Raw genomic sequence first — 20,263 nt, 5'->3', positions numbered from 1 at the left:
TTACACAACAATAAAATATGTGACCACTGCTGCTAGAATTCTGAGTCAAGACCGACTAGAATGGGGATAAAATTGTCAAAAGCTTTTTTAATAAAAAATTAAACAACCAGGATTAATGAAGATTAGAATTGAGTACACACTATTTTGGAAAGACAACAAAAAATGAATAATCTGGTGAATAAAAATTCTAATCCTGGAGTATCTACGTTATACTTTTTCGTCGTCAAAGGGAGTATGTTCTGACCTGAGGAAACCTACGTATGTTTGTCCTACTATTTGACACTTTCTCCAAAGATCCACTTTCATTCACTTTTCTATCTACCCTTTCACCTTCCTATTTTATTATTAAATAGCATCTTTTAACTTTTAAATAAACCGGTAACTTGTTTCATCAGTAAACACAGAGTAAAAGATACATACCTGTCCTATTAAAAGACCAGAGACAAAAGGCTTTCCTTGGAGATTGATGTTTGAAAGATACTGGCCAACAGTCTCTTCAACTATGTAGGTTCTTCCCATTATTGAGAGCAATTCAATCTCCTAAATAACCAGAAAACACACGTAGAATTTTTTTGTTAAAAATGTAATTTCCAGTGTTTTTTATCATGGAGATAATACAGCAACAGAAGTGGTACTATTTTGTTACCAACCACTGCGTGCCTTTCAGTGATAGGGTACTCTTAGGGTACTCTTCCTTAGGAAGTTCAAATGTACACAATACTGCAGGAAATGACTACCAATCAGCCAGAGCTGACATGAGAGATCAAACCTGTCTCATACTTGGGATAAGAAAAAAGGACACAAAATTAGTTGTCAATACACCAAATTTTTTTCTTTTAGCTCTACTCCCTAGTAATATTATCTTTTATAATCTATTGTTGAATCTCACTGTTCTTACTTTTAAACATATATTGAGATACCACTTCCTACAAATTGTACCAGGTGGAACAGCACAGTGTTGAACAACATCTATCTCTGCCCTTGAGCAACTCATAATACACACAAGAGTTATGTAAGTAGATAAATGACAAAGCCATAATAACAGTTATATAAGCATATATATATAAAGCTATGAAACAGATGTAAACAGAGGGATTGTGGGAACATAGTTACAGTATTTTGAGTATCTGCAATTTAAACACATAAATAGCAATGCAAGAAAAACATTTATAGAGAGTCTATTTTGCATAAGGTACTATTCTAAGTACTTTACATATAGTAACAATTAATATTCCTAACAACCCTATGACCTATGTGCTATTATTATAACCCTCATTTTATAGACAAAGAAACTAAGAGGAACAAAGGTTGGTTAAATAACTTGCCCAAGTACAAAGCTGGTAAACGGCAAAGCTGGGATTTAAATGCAGGCAGTCTGGCTCTAGAATCCATGCTGTTTTCATTGGGGACGCATACCCAGTCCTTCGGCTATATCATTACTAATGGCAGCTGCTAGACTGTTCTCTCTACAGCTTTTGGATAAAAACCTGAATATTCCCCATACTGGCTTATGCTCTTTTGAGTTTCTGTAGCCCAGAAACAAAAATACTGAATAAAAGAGCTAGGCAATAAATAATGATGATATTGAGGAACTCATATTCAGTAAACAAGACGAAACTGTAAAGAGAGATTTTTAAAAGCTGCAAGGTCAGCTAGTGGCAAGGTGGTTAAGGTGGCTATATCCCATATGGCCAACTGTGTAGTTCAGGGCCCAGACCCTGCAACTTGAAAAATACTCTGGGCATATGTGCGTGTATACACAACATATCAAGAGGTGAACAGAAGAAAAGAGATGACAGTACTGCAATCTCCCCCACCCCCAGGGGGTGCTTTCTCACTTTCTCTTTCTCTCTCTGGTGAAACATGCATTCTATGGCAACTGTGAACACAAGTGAGGTATTCTGAATAACCACAATTTAAAAATAATAGTCATTTAGGTTCTATTTTTTTTTAAGAAAGTAAATCTTATTCTGTACTATAAAGTTAGACTGCTATAGGTATGCTTGTAAAGTATATCTGACACAAGACAAGTAACTGCCAATCACAAGATGACTTTGAATTACTCCATTTTAGAGGATGGATTCGACTTAGAAATGGCTTATTGGATACTGTTTTGCCAGTGTTACAAAGAGCCTGTACAATTTTGTCTTGAAATGCATTACATTTCGTTCTAGCCCTTTTCTGACAACAGTACACACATGACTCAGGTTTTCATACCATTTTTTTTTTTAGTAAGTCGAAAGTCACCTGTCTAAATCATTAATGACTTTGTAAAATAAGGGCTTTCAACTTTTTGTAATGCCTTACTGTATGCATTGCTTTGTATTAACTTTACGTTATTAAGTTCTCCTTCTCCTTTCCTTCAGCCCTCATAATTCTAAATGTTTGCACAAATGAACAAACAAACCCAAAGTTAGGATATTTAACATTCTAAGCTAATTTATTCCAGGGTGTCACCTACTAGACATTAAGAACATGTAGGAAACTTAACGCAGTAAAAGGAAAACCTATTGGATAATAATATCTGGCAGCATGTCTGTTTTCCCTCTTTAGAGCTCTTTCAACCATACTGGGAACCAGCAGTTAGCGTAATGGCTATGTCGCTGGACTCCCACGTAGTCGACCGCGGTTCGTGTCCCGGACCCGGTGGCTTAAAACTCACGCCGGGCGCGTGTGCGTGCGTGCCCAAGATCCCGAGAGGAGAATGGAGGAGAAGGGATTGCGGTGTGACCATCCCCCCTGGGGGGTGATTTCTCGCTTTCTGTCTCTATGTCTCTGTCTGTCTAGCGAGCGCACGCGCCCTACAGTGAAAATCTCTCAAAAAAAAAAAAAGAGCATACTAAATATGCGTATCTTGTCTGACACAGTTATAATTTTACCAAAATGTTGTTCACCAGCAAAAACTTTCAGGGTCCCAGCACTGTAACTCGGGACAAATTAACCACCATGGACTCGTTTCCCAAAGTAAAAAATAATTTGGACCCTAGCAAATCTGAAAACCTATCTAATTAGGATTCTGTGAGTCTAAGTATGAACTATCTGCAGTCTCCTTATGGTAGATCGACTGTGTGATAATACTACGGGCCTAAGCAAAACAGTACAGTACTACGCATACCAACTATCTTAATTAAAGCGCTTGTATATAAGCTATTTGGGGGAAGAAATCCACTTGACCCTTTTACTAGTTTACTTTTTCTTAATTATCACAAAAATATCATAAACGAAATACTTCTGTTTATACTTCTGAGAGGCCTTGAAAAAGATTTAATGGTAGGAAGTGATAAAGAGAATAAACTTCATGTGAGAACTACACCATCAAATCACAGAAGGCCCATGACTGTGGGAGCTGCAGGGAGGAAGACATCAGGCCTGCCTTATCTCTCACCAAGAATTGAACAAATTCTTTCACAAGAATTTAATCAACCGTGAAGCAACCTACATACAGATCGAGCTGAGGGAGTTATGGAATTATCATCAAGAAACAAAATTCTGTTATAGTGGCACAGGAATCGTGGTTTTTAAAAATGTGTTTAAAAACTTGTTATAACCGTTTTCAGTTTTAAAACATCATTTCCTGCAATGTCATCTCAAAACATCGGCTACCCTTTATTTTAATCCTCTTTCTGAAAAACTATCCTGGCTCCTTCCGTACCTGTGGGTCACTCAGTACTCCCCGCCTCCCGCAACAAGGCGTGCAGAAATGGAGTTTCGCATAAATTGCTCAGAATTGGATGGGAGTGTGCACCGGAACGACGGTCCCCGCGTTTGCTGCTCTGCCCTTTCCACGCTCCCTTGAAACGAAGCTCTCTGTGCTCGAGGGCACGCACACAGACCCGTTCTCGCGCACGGGTCGCGCCGCTAGGCTGACTCACCTGTTCTCAGGTAACTCCGCCCGAGGAGAGATCCAGGGCACAAGGAACAGCCTCTAGGGACCAGATTCCCCTCGGGTCCCACTTCCACAGCCCATGAATTAATCAGAAAGCGACCGACTTCCCACACCTCACTTCCCACCGCAAAGCCCGGGTCGCAGGCAGGAGGCGCCGACTGATGACGCACGCCGCCCCTCTCCCCTCACCGCAGCGCTCCGGCCAACGCGACTGCGGTCGCCACCCCGCCCCCTTCTGGACGCCATTGAGAGCGTGGCGGTAGCCCGGCACCGGCCCACCGGCCCTGCGGGGACCGATGCCCTCTAGTGGCTCAGTGTCTAGAAGTCGCCCAAGAGGACGACCCATGGCATCCCGGGGCTTTGACGGTAAGATCGCCCTGCCCTTCAGGGAGGGACGTGGGCTGACTAGTAAGTGGCGCCACCACGCGGACGGCGGTCACGCGGCCGAGCGCGGAGAGCCGGAGGCGGGGAGAGAGGAGGAGGAGGAATGGGCGGTGCGGGACTGGGCTCTCGGAAAGGAAGGAGAAACACTACGTTTCCCAGGCACCTGCGAGGCCTCAAACGGGTAGAGCGGGCGACCGGAAGTCGGAGGCAGAGGCCACCTCTGAACTCGCCTTCCCAGGGTGCCTAGCTGCGGGCCGCTGCGCGCGCAGCGAGCCCGCAAGCGAGGCGGCGGAGGTGGTGGCCCAGGCTTCTGGGTCCTCCTGGTCCTCTCCTTTCTTCTCCGCTTCTACCCCGCTGGCCGCTGGTGCGCCGGCCCCCGGCCCAGCCGACATGGCGGCGGTGTTGCAGCAAGTCTTGGAGCGCGCAGAGCTGAACAAGCTGCCCAAGTCCGTCCAGAACAAACTTGAAAAATTCCTTGCTGATCAGCAATCCGAGATCGATGGCTTGAAGGGGCGACACGAGAAATTTAAGGTGGAGAGCGGTGAGTGAGCCCCCTTTCCGCCCTTGATCCTGGGTCGGACTTTGTAGCTGCTATGGCTGATCTTCCCCCTTGCAAGCTCTCACTCCTACGACACTGACTGGTGGCATCACCCCAGGCCCCCTGGGGCACCGTAGGCCCTCTCTTTCCTACTTCTCGTACTTTGATCAGAAGGCGCTTTATTCTGTTTTACTTATTTTTTGGTAAATCTTAATCCTCGTTTAATTTCTTTTTCTTTGTAGCTAGGGGCCTCCTTTAGGAACACTTAACTTTCTCCAACAAATTGTCAGGAATTTGAGTTTGTTTACTCCATACTTCCAAGAGTCTATGGTCCATATGTCTCTGTAGACTGCCTTATATCTGTTTTGTTGAACTTTAAATGTTAATAATTTCCCCTAGTCACCTGCATTCCCAAACCTTTGCCTCATTGCTTCTTGCACTTGTTCATAGTGTGCGTGTCACCCTGCACCCCCAGGACGATCTAAGTGTTCACAAAAATGAGCTTAGGTGGGCAAGACAGTGCTGGAAACAGAGCAAACTTAAATAAGTTTAATACATCAGATTTCTCTCCAAAAGTTCGAGTTTGATAGAAATTATGTTAAGATCTAATAATTAGCTATAGTAGGTCTTCCATAGGAATGTTATACAAAGTAACAGCTTGAATATCTTTGAAGAAGGTTAAGACTGTAGTAATTACCATAAGAAGATACAGACATCTGTTTTGCATATTTATATACCACTATTTTGAGGGAATTGGTCTTGTATTTTTGCTAAGACTGGAAATTCTGAATAAACTTTCATTTTAGAAAATTGATTATCTAGCAGAATTGATCTTGCATGTTAGTTCTCTGACTCCCAGAGAGAAAGATAGTACACCGAGTTCTTTTCATTAACTTCTGCAGCATATACTTTGTATCTTCTTTGTGCCTGACTCCCTGTTGTTCAGGACAGACATGGTCCCTTCCGTCCCTTGGCAAGCTCACACATTTATTTTTACATGTGTTTAGTAACTGTATACTTTGAAGTGTTTATTTGAATATTTTACAGTAAGTTTTCTAAGGCAAAGCAGTTTCTAAACATTTTTTTTCCAACATTTAATAAATACTGTTATTTAATCTGCTTTACACTAAGCATTCTATTGGTCTCTGGGGAAAATATTAAGATAAATAGTTGTGTCACCTGCCTTGAAGTGTATGTGTAAAACTTGTTATAGGCCTTTTTTTTCTATTGTCTTATAAGTCAGCTGGAAATGCTCATTGAGTCTTTTTCAGTGCTCAATCTATTTATGTTCACACAGAATGTTTTTCATTTGCAGTGCAGTCCCAGTGCTCTGTCTTAAATTTTTAAATCAGGGTTATTAGAGATTAAAAGCACTATTGGTAATGTGGCAATTTACTTGATTTAACTTTTTTGCTGTCTTCTGTAGAACAACAGTACTTTGAGATAGAGAAGAGGCTATCCCACAGTCAGGAGAGACTCGTGAATGAAACCCGGGAGTGCCAAAGCTTGAGGCTTGAGCTAGAGAAACTCAGTAAGTGTTTAATGACATCTTTCTAAGTATTTTTGAAGTATTGAGATCTGTAGATACTCCTTTGTATGCTTAAGAAACATTTGCGTACTGTATATGAAAATACTGATTGGTTAAGCATCATTGTGTTTGTTTATGGGAATACTGTATTTTGATTTTTCACTTAGTGTTTTGTGAGAACACAGGGCTTAGTGGTCAGGATTCGGCCATTAAAAGCAGTGTTGCCATGTTTATTGTAACAGTGTGACTGCTGTTCATAGCTGGACCTCCATGTCTATATTTATATTTCGAAAAACCAAAGCCAGTTAATTCGATTATATTGGTGTTTTAGCACTCATCGTTCTGTCATAATTATTGTAAACACTTGTGAATCTCAGGAGACTTCCTTTTTAAGATCTACTTGCTATAAAAAATAAGTAGCTGGTTTTCTTCGTAGATGTTTATTTACATTGTTAAATCTTGGACAGTATACAGATCTTACAGATCCTGGCATTTCTTCAGAGAATGATATGTGTTGTAGTTTTTTATGAGTGAACAAAGCAAAGGTCAGGAAAGATCCTTTATAGAGTAAAAGAATAATGAACTACTTTTAATTATAGCTTGATTTTTTGATTAGTGGAGAAGAAACACTGGAAGCTCATAATCAAGGGAATGATTCAGATTTCTATTATCTCTCTTTTAATTGCCAAAGGGTGCACACATGCTCCCCATTGAAAAAGTAACACATGATGGAGCTTGGTCACACTGCAACCCCATCTCCTCTCTTTCTCCATCCTGGCAGGATTGTAGGCATACGCATGCATGCAGACGTGTTTTCAAGCCTCCAGGGCTGGGATTTGAGTTGTAGTTAGCTAGCTCTGTGGAACCTGGCTCCTTTAACCGTTAGACTACAGGGCCAGCTCTCAACTTTCTCTCTTTTATTTATTTATTTTGGGCGGGATATAGGGTATGTGTGCTACAGGGGAAGAAGTGATCACCCGCCAGTGTGAGTGACCACACTGCAATCCCTTCTCCTCCATTGTCCTTTTGGAATTTTGGGCAGGCACATACATACCCTAAGTACTTTTAAGCCACCCGTCTGGGACTCAAACCACATAGTTGGCCAAGTGAGATCCAGCTAACTTAATCTCCATGCCATCTTAAAAAAAAAAAAAAAAAGAGAGAGGATAATATACAAAATTTTGTTTGAGAATACAGTCAATTTGGAATACATTTACAGATTTAGAATGTGAAGTACGACTCAATCTTTCTGGGTTTTAGTTTCCTAATTTTTAAAATGTGTAAAGGTAGTAATTGAATAAAAATACTCATCACAAGTATCAAGCTAACATGCGTATATTCATAAAATTCTTTCTATCCAGATAATCAACTAAAGGCACTAACTGAGAAAAACAAGGAACTTGAAGTTGCTCAGGATCGCAGTATTGCCATTCAGGTAAAAGTTACTCCTCTGAATAAAGCTAATTGTGACATGATACTTGAGCAAGTTTTCTATTAAGATTGTATAGCCACCAAGAAGAATATTTATATATAAATTATTTACTTGGATTTTTACATAATATGTTGTACACTACATTTTCTCAATAAAAATTATGTATGGAATCCTTACTATGGTATAGGCAATCTCCAGGTATTGTGATCCAGTTCAGTATTTGAATGACTGTACATTGGTAGCCACTTCTTTAAAGCAGTGATAATAAAATGGATTGATTATGATCATAGGATTGCTCACTAATATGTTTAATAAAATAGTCAAACCCAGTGATTCTTTAACAAGTAGAACTTTAGACACTTCCTTTTTTTTTCTAAATTTGCATTTATTGAGGGGTTAAAAGATAATGTCTTTACCTCACCCAACCTAAATAAATTTGTTTGTCCCCATGTCCCTATACCAGCCTGTTTTCATAGTGAACTTTACTGTGATAGGCAAGAAAAAACTGTAAGAAAAATACTTCACTGAAAAGTGTAATAATACACTTTCATAAATGAAGATATACAATGTTCTTGGATGAAAAGATTTTCCAAATTAAAATATCTTGATTTGATGCATTTTGACTTTTAAATCCAAGAAAGGTAGGTTAAAAACTAGGAAATGTAGCTTCGAAGGTGATTAGAAAGAAATGTGATAATAGCCTGATAGTTTTGAACAAGAAGCATCAATTTTAAAACATTTGCTTAGGGCCAACAGGTGGCATGGTAATTAAGACGCTGAATTCCCACATAGGTGCTCACTGTTGGGTCTCAAACCTGGTAGATTGAAAATCATGTCAGGTGTGTGATTCTCTAAGAGGAAAATGGGGGAGAAGGGTTTTTGGTGTGGCCATCCCCCCTTGGGGGGGGTGATTTCTCAGGTTCCCTTTCTCTATATCTCTCCAACAAGTACACATGCTCTATGGCAAAAACTTAAAAACAAAAACAAACAAAAAAAAAAACTTGCCCAACCACATACTAAAATGTTTTATGAAACTGTGATTATGGAAACATTGTAACACTGATACAGAGGACAGTAGAACAGATAGTCCAGGAGGAGAACACAAATACCCAAGATATTTTGGAGAGGGAAAATATCACTAATTCTTTATAAATCTGATAAAAGCTGGAACCTACAGCCCGAGAAAAATAGCATACATTTACATTTTTTAAAAATGTAAAAAACATATATATGAATATACATATATACAATAGATTTGTGTGTGAGAGAGAGATTTTTGTTATAGGGCATGTGCTCTCACTGGAGAGACAGGGCAGAAATTAAGGAATCACCCCCAGAGGGTATGACCATATTGCCATAGGGTATGGCCATATTGTAATCCCTTTTTGTTCCAATCTCCTCTCAGGATTTTGGGCATGCACACACGCATGGCCAGCGTGAGTTTGAAGACACTGGGTCCAAGACAAACCACAGTGGGCCATGTGGGAGTCCAGTACTTTAACTGCTAAGCCACCTGCCGGAATGAAATATAATTTGTTTCACTGTCTTCTGGCTGAAAAATGTATTTCCAAGTGAAAAACTAAAAGCTTTTCCACTAACATATGGGGCAGGAATCTCTACTGTTGCCTTTGCTATTGCACATAGTACTAAAAATACGAAGAACAGATGAGAAAAAGAAGTAAGAGGCATCTACATATCACATGGTCTCTCTTTGCAGATAACATGATCCATGTGTGGAAAACTCCCAGGTTCCATGAAAACACTGCAAACCAGCAAATGAATGTAGTATCATTGCAGTTTACATAATCAATGTGCAAAAATCTGTCATATTTCTATACACAATTAACAGCTACTTGAAAAAGAAATCAAGAAAACAATCCCATTTACCGTAGCATAAAAAAAGGGACAGGTGGATATTTAGGAGTAAATTTAACCAAGGAGTTGAAAGATTTGTGCACTAAAAATTATAGAACAGTGCTGAAAGAAATTGAAGACAGACATACATGGAAAGATATCCCATGTTCATGGGTCAGAAGAATTCAAATAATTGAGACGTCCATATGGGCCAGAGTACTATGCAGATTCAATGTAAGCCCATCAAAATTTTGGTGATTTTTTTTTTTTTTTCTGGAGAGGTTTTTGGTATAGGGCACGTGTGCTTACCAGAAAGAGAGAGACAGAAAAACAGAAAGTGAGAAATCACCCTCCAGGAGGATGGCCATACCACAGTCCCTTGTGCTCCATTCTCCTCTCAGGATCTTGGGCATGCACGCACAAGCGCCCAGCATGAGTTTAATCCACCGGATCTGGGACTTGAACCGAGGTTGACTACATGGGAACCCAGTGATGTGGCCATTATGCCACCTGCTGGTCCCCCCCATCAAAATTTTAATGGTAGAAAAAACAATCCTAATGTATGTATGGAACCATAAAACATCAATAGCAAAAGCACTACTGAAAGAAAAAGTTGGATAAGTTATACTTACTGAATAGTAATTGGTGGGAATATAAGTCAAACTGTATAGAATAACAGATATATAGGATAAACAAGTCAAGAAATCTAATGTACAACCTGAGTATATTTAATAAAATTGGATTAAGGATTTTGTTCAACTAGATTTTAGCTGTTCTTATAAAAAAGGAAGTAAAATGCTAAATATGTGAATTTAGTTCACTGTACTAACCGTTTTGCCATGTGTCCCATAATATTGGGTTGTTGGAAAATTCAAGATACATTTTTACATAGGGAAAAAAAAAAAAAAAAAAACAGAAAAATACATCATGACTTTTCTGACAGTCCACCGTGTTGGGAACCTTAGAGTACACCGTAAGATGTATTTATTTAAAGAAAAATTTTTAAGCATAAAAACCATGAAAGACTTGAGGACCAGCAGTAATGGCTATGTCGCTGGACTCCCACGTAGTCGACCACGGTTCACGTCCCGGACCCAGTGGCTTAAAACTCACACCGGGCGCGTGTGCGTGCATGCCCGAGATCACGAGAGGAGAATGGAGGAGAAGGGATTGCAGCGTGGCCATCCCCTCTGGGGGGTGATTTCTAGCTTTCTGTCTCTCTGTCTCTCTCTGTCTAGCGAGCGCACACGCCCTATAGCAAAAACCTCTCCAAAAAAAAAAAAAAAAAACCATGGAAGACTTTATGATAGGAGAGAGTAGTAGACCCGAGCCAATAGAAATATAATGTCTATATGAAAAAGCTAATAAAATGGTGGCCTGCAATGGAGCAGTGGCATCACAACACCATGAGGCTGACTTACATGGGACGGTTGTGGATTCGCGTCTGGAAACTTCCCTGAACACACTGGCTGTGCACAAGCCCATGATATAGGGCCAAACTGAAGCTGCAGCCTGAGGACCCTGGTAGGGCTGCCTGATTTGCTTCCTCACTCACTCATGGAGGAAATATATAAGCTGGAGGAAAAAAAGCAATATTTCATATGAAAGGAGACTTCAAAAAACTAAAATCCAAATAAACTTAAGAACAGATTACTTCAAAAGTTTGTGGAAAAATGGAATTAAAGTATGAATTTATTTAGGTACAGAAAAATTTGAAATCTGTGCATAGTTTTTTCATAATGCACATTTTTTTCCCTTTTTTTCCCATTTTTTTTAAGAGAGATTTTCACTATAGGGCATATGTGCTCTCCAGAGAGACAAACAGAAAGTGAGAAATCACCCCCCGGGGGGGATGTCCATGCTGCAGTCACTTCTCCTCCAGTCTCCTCAGGATTTTGGGCATGCATACATATGCACCCAGCATGAGTTTTTAAGCTGTCAGATCTGGGACTCAAACTATGGTCAACTCTGTGGGAGTCCAGTGACATAACCATTAAGTCCACTGCTAGTCCCCCCCTCCCCCTTTTTTTTTAATTGCTAGAGAATGAGTATGCTCACCAGAGAGAGAAGAGAGCACAGGGAGAAAGCATCCCCAAGTGGGGCGTGTTCAGACTGCATTTCTTCTCCATGGAGATTTTGTTGGGATTTGGGGCATGCATACACATACAACTGACATGGTTTTCAAGCCACTGGGGCCAGGATTTGAAATGCAGTTGACCATATGAGATCCAGCTTCCTTAACCATTAAACCACAGGGCCAGTCCCGTATGCATGTTTCATGAACTTTTTTTTTTTTTTTTTTGAGAGGTTTTCACTGTAGGGCGCATGCACTCGCCAGAAAGAGACAGACAGAGAGATAGAAAGCGAGAAATCATCCCCCAAGGAGGATGGCCACCTTGCAATCCCTTCTTCCCCATTCTCCTCCCAGGATCTTGGGCACACACGCACACGCGCCCGGCGTGAGTTTAAGCTGCCGGGTCCAGGACTCAAATCGCAGTCGATTACATGAGAGTCTAATGACATAGCCATTACGCTAACTGCTGGTCCCTGTTTCATGAACTTTTTAAGACTCCCTGTATTTATTCATTAAAAATATGATAGCATTTATATTTTCAATACTCTATAATGACATTATAAAGAAATTCAAGGGAGAAAAGGGAAAAACATTTTTTTTTTTTACATATCAGAGGAAGCTATGTAATGTGACCAGTGATTATATGAAACCTTTTCTCTACTTGTAATCAGAAAAACAGATTAAACAACTGTAAGGGAATTCTTTTTCACCTCTCCATGTTAGTATTAACTTCTTTCTCTTTTTAATTAACTGGTTCTAGTGTGTGTGTGTGATTTGAGATTGGTATTTACAATTGCGAGAAAAGCAAATAAATTGCCATTGTCTTGCTGCAAAGCAGAAATATTTTGACAAAATAAGATTAAGGGTTTCAAGTAATTCTGTTTCTAGAGACCTTTTTTAAGAAAAAAAAACAAGTTGGGAACCAGTCGTTAGCGTATTGGCTGTGTTGCTGGACTCCCATGTAGCTGACTGTGGTTCAAGTCCCGGACCCAATGGCTTAAACTCACGCTGTGTATGTCCATGCCCAATATCCCAAGATGAGAGTGGAGGAGAAGGGATTGTCGTGTGGCCATCCCCCCTGGGGGGGTGATTTCTCACTTTCTATCTGTCTGTCTTTCTCTGTCTTTCTAGCAAGTGTACACGGCCTATAGCAAAAGCCTCTCTGGGGAAAAAAAAAAAGAAAGAAAAACTACATTGGAACCTAATTTTATAAAGGCACAAAATTAAAGCATATTTAATACCTATAAAGGGGGCCAGCTGCTTGTGTGGTTGTTGGATTGCTGGACTCTCACATGGTCAACCATGGTTCAAAACCGAAACCTGGTGGCTTGCTTTCTTACTTTGTCTCTCTCTGTCTCTGGTGAGCACATATGCCCTATAGCAAATTTTTTTTTTTTTTGAGAGGTTTTCACTATAGGGCGCGTGCGCTCGCCAGACAGACAGAAAGAGAGAGAGAGACAGAAAGCGAGAAATCACCCCTCAGGGGGGATAGTCACGCTGAAATCCCTTCTACTCCATTCTCCTCTCGGGATCTTGGGCACGCACGAACACGCGCCCAGCATGAGTCCTAAGCCACTGGGTCTGGGACGCGAACCGCGGTCGACTACGTGGGAATCCAACGACATAGCCATTACGCTAACTGCTGGTTCCCTACCCTATAGCAAATTTTAAAATAATTACAATAATAAATAAAAGTAAATAAAGAACTATTAGAAAGTAAAACAAAACAAATATTCTATAAAGGCTTGTATAAGTAGCTGAAGACTTTTTCATGTGATAATAGTGACATGGGAAAATTTTCATGAGCCTAGATTAAATGTTTTATACATCCAAACTGTGAATAGAAGTTGTTGGGACAGTGGGGGGTTTTTTGATGTTTAAGTTATGAAAGAAAGAAAACTAATCGCTTTTAATTTGGAAATAAAGCGATAATTTCATGTTCAAGTTCCTAGGTGGATTGTTCATCTTGATTTCCTTATTTAAACTTACTATCTCTTTATACCACAGAACCAATTCACAAGAACAAAGGAAGAATTAGAAGCTGAGAAAAGAGACTTAATTAGAACCAATGAGAGACTATCTCAAGAACTTGAATATTTAACAGGTATGAAGCAGTGCTTTAGGCTTTAACGCCATTCCTTCCTTTCTCTCCTGAAAGTGTCAGGAATTAATCCACGGTGTATTTCCGTTGCTGGTGTTTCTTCGTTATGGTTCAGTGCAGAGTTCAGTGTAATTTCCTCATGCTTCTCAGACTTACCTTTAAACCAGTATCAAGGATTTAAAGAAGTGTTCAAGAAGTGCACAAATGGAAGATATCTGAAAGAAGTTATTTAGATCAAAGCTTACTTGCAAATATTTTTTCTTATGCACATGCTTTGTCATAAATAAAGGGGGAAATTTTTTTTTTTTAAGATAGTTACTACAATGCTACTTGCACTAACTAATTGGGAACAGTTTAAATGTTCCCCTGCAAAGGCTGCTCTTCTTCCTTTCATATAGCCATCCTTGTAATTCACAAGCTGTTAACATGAGAACCTAAAAAGAGAACCAATATTTAAAATGAGCTAAAGGCAGTTTAGGAGGTAGGAATATAAAATATACTAACAGAGAATGTTATATAAGTTGCAGCTGATATATTCAGATGAACATGACTCTTAAAGCAGTTAATGATAGCAAGTTCCTTTTTTTTTTTAAAGTTGTTGCAGATTTTTTTCCTATAAAAGGAAATCTTTTCAGGGACCAGCAGTTAGCGTAATGGCTGTGTCGCTGGACTCCCACGTAGTCGACCGCGGTTCGAGTCCCGGACCCAGTGGCTTAAACTCACATCGGGCGTGTGTGCATGCGTGCCCAAGATCCCGAGAGGAGAATGGAGGAGAAGGGATTGCAGCGTGGCCACCCCCCCGAGGGGGGATTTCTCACTTTCTGTCTCTCTGTCTCTCTCTGTCTGTCTGGCGAGCGCACGCGCCCTATAGCAAAAACCTCTCCAAAAAAAAAAAAAAAGGAAATCTTTTCAGATATTTATTTATTATACAATAATACTCAATTAGGTTACTACTTTTCCATTCTCAGAAAAGAGTTACGTCAAAGTTTTTGTCAATTTTATTGGTCAGCTATTGGTAATTAAAATTAAAGGAATTATTTTCATTAAAAACTGGGTGTTGCAGAATATTTTAAAAATTAAATATGTATATTCTGACTTTTGAGTAGAAGATTTTTGTTTATCATTGCTTTTTAACAAGTGGTCATAAATTTTAAACAGATAACTTGAGTATCAGGAAAACGAAGGTTAATGTTGAATATTTAGTTTTATATACTCATTTAAAGATAAGTAACTTACATAGTTTGTGTGTTTGATTGGCTGCACAAAATTTTGATCTTTTATAATCAATTGGTTAAAATTAAATTTGTAAATAAGTATGACAAAAGCCAGTTTAAAGTAAGGAAGTTACAAACTACTTTAAAGATTTTTATTTCAGGTTATATATTTTTGATGTTTGGTTCCTCCAAGTTTTTAATTGTTCCTTATTTTTAAATTGTCTTTTGACCTTTTTAGAGGACGTTAAACGTCTGAATGAAAAACTTAAAGAAAGCAATACAACAAAGGGTGAACTTCAGTTAAAATTGGATGAACTTCAAGCTTCTGATGTTTCTGTCAAGGCAAGTAAATAATTCATGACACAATTCTTTTTGTTTGTTTGTTTTTTTAAAATTTTGCTCAAGGGCACAAAAGAGTGAGAGAGATAGCACCCTCCCCCATGAGGAATGGTCATACTGCAGTTCCTTCTCATTCTTCTTTTCAAGATTGTGAGTGTGTATGCACAGTGGGCGTGGCGTATTTTTAAGCTGTTGGGTACAGGATTTGAACTGTTTAGCTGGCCTTATGGTATCTAGTCACCGTAACCATGTCACTGGCTAGCCCCAATGTATAATTTTTGCTTCAAACATACCTAAGTTAAATTTTAAATATAGGGAATGTATCCCCATACAGAACAAAAATTCTTAATGTCTGGGAATTAAGCATTTTGATAATTTTAACTGATCTATTTTGCTTATTTTAAAGTTAAGCTTGTTCTTGATGTTTTCTCTTGGTTAAGAATCTATGCAAATATTATTTGTTTGAAAATAAATTTCTACTTTTTTTTTTTTTTTTTTTTGTTATAGGGCACATGCACTCACCAGACAGATAGAGACCCAGAGACAGAAAGTAAGAAATCACTCCCCAGGGGGGATGGCCACACCGCAATCCCTTCTCCTCCATCCTCCTCTCGGGATCTTGGGCACGCGCGCACACACTTACACGTGTCCAGCGTGAGTTTAAGCCACCGGGTCCAGGACTCAAACCGCGGTTGACTACGTGGGAATCGAGCAACATAGCCATTACGCTAACTGCTGGTCCCTAAATTTCTACTTTTATCTTGTTGTTACATACAAAGTTTTTTGATTTGTCATATATTACCGTTTTTTACTATTTTTTTTGAGGTTTTTGCCATAGGGCACATGTGCTTGCCTCAGAGAGGCAGAGACAGTGAAAAGGAAACCCAGAGGGGATGACCATGCCACAGTCCCTTCACTTCTGTTCTCCTCCTAGGATCTTGGGCATACATGCACACACTCCCACCATGATTTTGAAGCCTCAGGGTCTGGGACTCGAACCACTGTTGGCCATGTAGGAGTCCAGTGACATAACCACTATGCCATCTGCTGGCCCCCAAGTCATATATTACTTTTAACGTTATTTTTGGATTTCTTTAGTATCGAGAAAAACGCTTGGAGCAAGAAAAGGAATTGCTACATAATCAGAATACATGGCTGAATACAGAGTTAAAAACCAAAACTGATGAACTCTTGGCTCTTGGAAGAGAAAAAGGAAATGAGATTCTTGAGCTTAAATGTAATCTTGAAAACAAAAAAGAGGAAGTAAGTTAATAAAATGTATCTTTTCTTCCTGTTGGGTATAACTGTTATTACCTTTACTAAATACATACTCAGTGGTATTGATAATTAGTTTGTATTGTAGGATTCAGGGCACGAAAAGTAGAGGATGTAACTCTTTAACATTGGGCCTAGAAAAGTCAACCAATTGCATTCAGATAATGTAATAAATGTTTTGATGACTGTTGATACTGTCAGCTAGATCTTACAATATATTTCTGAAGATCCATATTTAAGAAGTAAGTTTTGTAAGCTAAATTCTATTACATTGTTTTATGAGCTTTTCTTTTAACATGAATGTTTTCTGTAAATTTTTTTCAGATGTAGGGGAATGATGTTACTTTCCTTTGGCACCATAAATCTCATATCAAATTAATTTCAGTGCTAGTAGGACATTTTTTCTCCTTTACTTTTTGTTTCTAGGTTTCTAGACTGGAAGAACAAATGAATGGCTTAAAAACATCAAATGAGCACCTTCAAAAGCATGTGGAGGATCTATTGACCAAATTAAAAGAGGTATAGAGGAATTTAAAATATGCTTCTATGAAAATATTAAAAGGTTTATGAAGTTATTTTATAAAATTATCACATTTAAATCTGTTCATGGCACTGTGAATCAGCCAAAATATTTTAATACGGCGTAGTTATCTAAAGCAAAATCAGAAATAGCAGTATTATGCTATATCTGTTATACCGTCTAAAAATATAATAGCATTTAACTATTATATTTTAAGAATATCAATAATGTCCTATCCTTAAAGTAATTTATACTGATCCTGAAAACTGATTTTAATTTTAGTGTTTCATCTTTATCTCTTACTTTATAAAAAATAGAGTCGTTTGGTATTTGATGTGCATGCATTCCAAATTTAAAGTAGATAACTATAATTTTTTTTTTTTCAGGCTAAGGAACAGCAGGCCAGTATGGAAGAGAAATTCCATAATGAATTAAATGCTCACATAAAGCTTTCTAACCTTTACAAGGTAAAATCCCACTATATGTTTTCCTATTCTAATGTGCATTGCTGATTGTTGGTAACTCTGAGATTAATTTTTAGAGCGCTGCTGACGACTCAGAGGCAAAGAGCAATGAACTGACCCGAGCAGTAGATGAGCTACACAAACTTCTGAAAGAAGCAGGAGAAGGTAAGTGTCTTCAGTTGTGGGGAGATTATTTTGTTTAAAAATAAAAGGAAAAATAAACTTTTTCTTCTATTTTTGTTCTAGTTGCTAGATTTAAAAATCAGACATTATTACATACACAATTTAGTATAGAAGACGGATCCTTGGATTAAGAAATTATACTTAGTGTAGTGCAGAATTATACTTTAAACAAATAGTATATTTGAAAATATGGATAGCAGTTCTGTTTGTTTTTTTATGTAAGTGTTTTTTTTCTTTTCATTTTTAGAATTATTTTATCTAATTTCATTTATTATCATTATTTATTTATTTATTTTAATTTCACCAAACAGAGACAAAGAGAGGGAAAGTGAGAAAGCAAGCCGCCACGTCCAGGACCCGAACTGTGGTCAGCCGTGTGGGAGTCCAGCATCTCTAACCATCATTCCACATGCCAGCCCCAGTTTCTTTTTCTTCTTTTTTTAAATCTAATAACCTTGTGTTATTTTGTGATTTCTAATGAGAAAGTATTATTCTATTTTTGAAACATCTACTCTGACAAGACCTACAAAATTTATAATTTGAGTAGTCTTTTAATAAGCTTCTCATTTTATTAATAGGATATTGTAGGGGGGCTGGCAGGTGGCGTGGTGATAAAGGTGCTGGACTCCCACATGGCCGACTACGGTTCAAGTCCTGGACCTGGTGGCTTCCTTTCTCACTTTCCCTCTCTCTCTTTCTCTGTCTCTCTCTGATCAAACTGGAAAATAATAATAAATAAAGTTAAATAAATTAATATTTGTTAAAAATAGGATATTATAAATCTTTTACTTCATTCTTGCTTTTTGGTACATGGAAGGCATTTACTTATGGTCATTTTAAGTCATTTTCTATATTTCCAAATAAAGATCAAAATTGAAACCAAAGATATACTTAGAGCACTTTGGTATCATTTGGATTCCCTTATTTTTCTAGTGGAGAAAGACATCAAAATAGAGAAAGGCACAAACTCACCAGGCTAGGAAATTTCAGGCATTATAAGGAGAGCAAGAGCTTTCAGTAGATACACACTGTCAGGTGCAGCCTCTCTAGAATTTAATGTTTGCTAAAGAGAAAAAAAATGCCTGCTCTGTAACAGTAACTGCAAGATTTTACTGATATGTTTGGATATTTTATCTTTAAAAATATTTTCAGCCAACAAAGCTATACAAGATCATCTTCTAGAGGTGGAAGAAACTAAAGATCAAATGGAGAAAGAAATGCTAGAGAAAATGGGGAAATTGGAAAAGGAGTTAGAGAATGCAAATGACCTGCTCTCTGCCACAAAACGTAAAGGTATGGCTAACAGGTGCTTATTGAAATACTAGGATATCCTTGTAATAGTCATTACATGACTAATCATAGTCATTTAATTACACTAATAATGTTTATCTGGACTGTGATATCAGAAACTTCATTAAGTTATATCATTAAAACTTATTTTTGTTTTAAAATTAGTATTGTATCTATATCCTTAGGAAATTATCAATATAGTTATCATTTAACCACAGTTAATTATATGTCAATTCCCTGGATACTGTTAATTATAATTATTGTGTGATTTTTAGAATTGGGTAGTGTTTTATGACTTTCTTTTTTTTTCCTTTTTTTGGAGAGGTTTTTTTGCTATAGGGCATGTGTGCTTGCCAGAAAGACAGAGACAGAGACAGGGAGAAATCACCCGCAGGGGTAATGGCCATGCCGCAGTCCTTCTCCATTCTCCTCTCGGGATCTTGGGCACTCACGCACACGCACCTGGCATGAGTTTAAGCCCCCGGGTCCAGGACTCAAACCGCGGTCTACTACACGGGAGTCCAGCGACATAGCCGTTATGCTAACTACTGGTCCCGTGTTACATGACTTTCTAATAATCACTTTTTTTGAGAGAGATGTTTTTGCTATAGAGCACGTGTGCTTGCCAGAGAGACAGACAGAAAGCAAGAAATCACCCCTAGGGGCAATGACAATGTCACAGTCCCTCATGGGAGTCTATCGTAACCATTACGATATCTGCTGATCCCTGATACCACATTTTAAAATCTTCATGAAAATTAATATGTAGTGTACAGTTGTGTCACTTAATGTATGTATTTTTTAAAAATTGCTAGTGGCTTTTAGTTTGAACTGTACGAGAATAGAGATTTGTTTGTGTTGGCACAGGAGCCATATTGTCTGAAGAAGAACTTGCAGCCATGTCACCTACTGCAGCAGCTGTAGCTAAGATAGTGAAACCTGGCATGAAATTAACTGAGGTAAGAATGATATTAAATCTTAAGTTAATTACTTTCCTTCATCGAAGATATTCAATATCTCTGAAATTTATTTTCCCAAAAAATTGTTCTTAAAACCATCCAGTGTTAATAGGTCATTCTAGGAAAGGCTTTCTTAAGTGCTAAAGTTTATTATGAAATTAGATAGACCACGTTCATCTGATATTATACTTAAATATGAAATAATCCCTCTTCTGCTTTCAG

General features: G+C 38.4%; 2 protein-coding genes across 4 annotated transcripts in view; one reads left to right on the top strand and one right to left on the bottom strand.

Moving 5' to 3' along the window:
* The window catches only part of ODR4 (odr-4 GPCR localization factor homolog), a gene marked incomplete at its 3' end in the record, with an annotated part of 45,613 nt that extends 41,584 nt beyond the window's left edge, over window positions 1–4,029 (bottom strand). The window contains 2 exon segments of the mRNA XM_006166675.3: window positions 421–540; window positions 3,873–4,029. Of these exon segments, the coding sequence (XP_006166737.2) occupies window positions 421–519 (99 nt within the window).
* A 508-nt stretch (window positions 4,030–4,537) lies between these two features.
* Window positions 4,538–20,263, top strand: part of TPR (translocated promoter region, nuclear basket protein) — a 75,831-nt gene continuing 60,105 nt past the window's right edge. For all 3 annotated transcript variants that reach the window (XM_014583456.2, XM_014583457.2, XM_014583458.2), the window contains exons 1-11: window positions 4,538–4,811; window positions 6,235–6,339; window positions 7,698–7,771; window positions 13,704–13,800; window positions 15,250–15,353; window positions 16,449–16,613; window positions 17,052–17,144; window positions 17,532–17,612; window positions 17,687–17,774; window positions 18,945–19,085; window positions 19,950–20,041. In XM_014583456.2, coding sequence (XP_014438942.1) covers window positions 4,661–4,811; window positions 6,235–6,339; window positions 7,698–7,771; window positions 13,704–13,800; window positions 15,250–15,353; window positions 16,449–16,613; window positions 17,052–17,144; window positions 17,532–17,612; window positions 17,687–17,774; window positions 18,945–19,085; window positions 19,950–20,041 — 1,191 coding nt within the window. In that variant the 5' untranslated portion in view covers window positions 4,538–4,660. The remainder of the gene's footprint in view (window positions 4,812–6,234; window positions 6,340–7,697; window positions 7,772–13,703; window positions 13,801–15,249; window positions 15,354–16,448; window positions 16,614–17,051; window positions 17,145–17,531; window positions 17,613–17,686; window positions 17,775–18,944; window positions 19,086–19,949; window positions 20,042–20,263) is intronic.

Source organism: Tupaia chinensis, unplaced genomic scaffold, assembly GCF_000334495.1.
Source record: "Tupaia chinensis unplaced genomic scaffold, TupChi_1.0 Scaffold144318_1, whole genome shotgun sequence".
Lineage (NCBI taxonomy): Eukaryota > Metazoa > Chordata > Mammalia > Scandentia > Tupaiidae > Tupaia > Tupaia belangeri.
The sequence above is the reverse complement of the archived record's forward strand: the minus strand, read 5'-3'. Positions and strand labels throughout refer to the sequence as shown.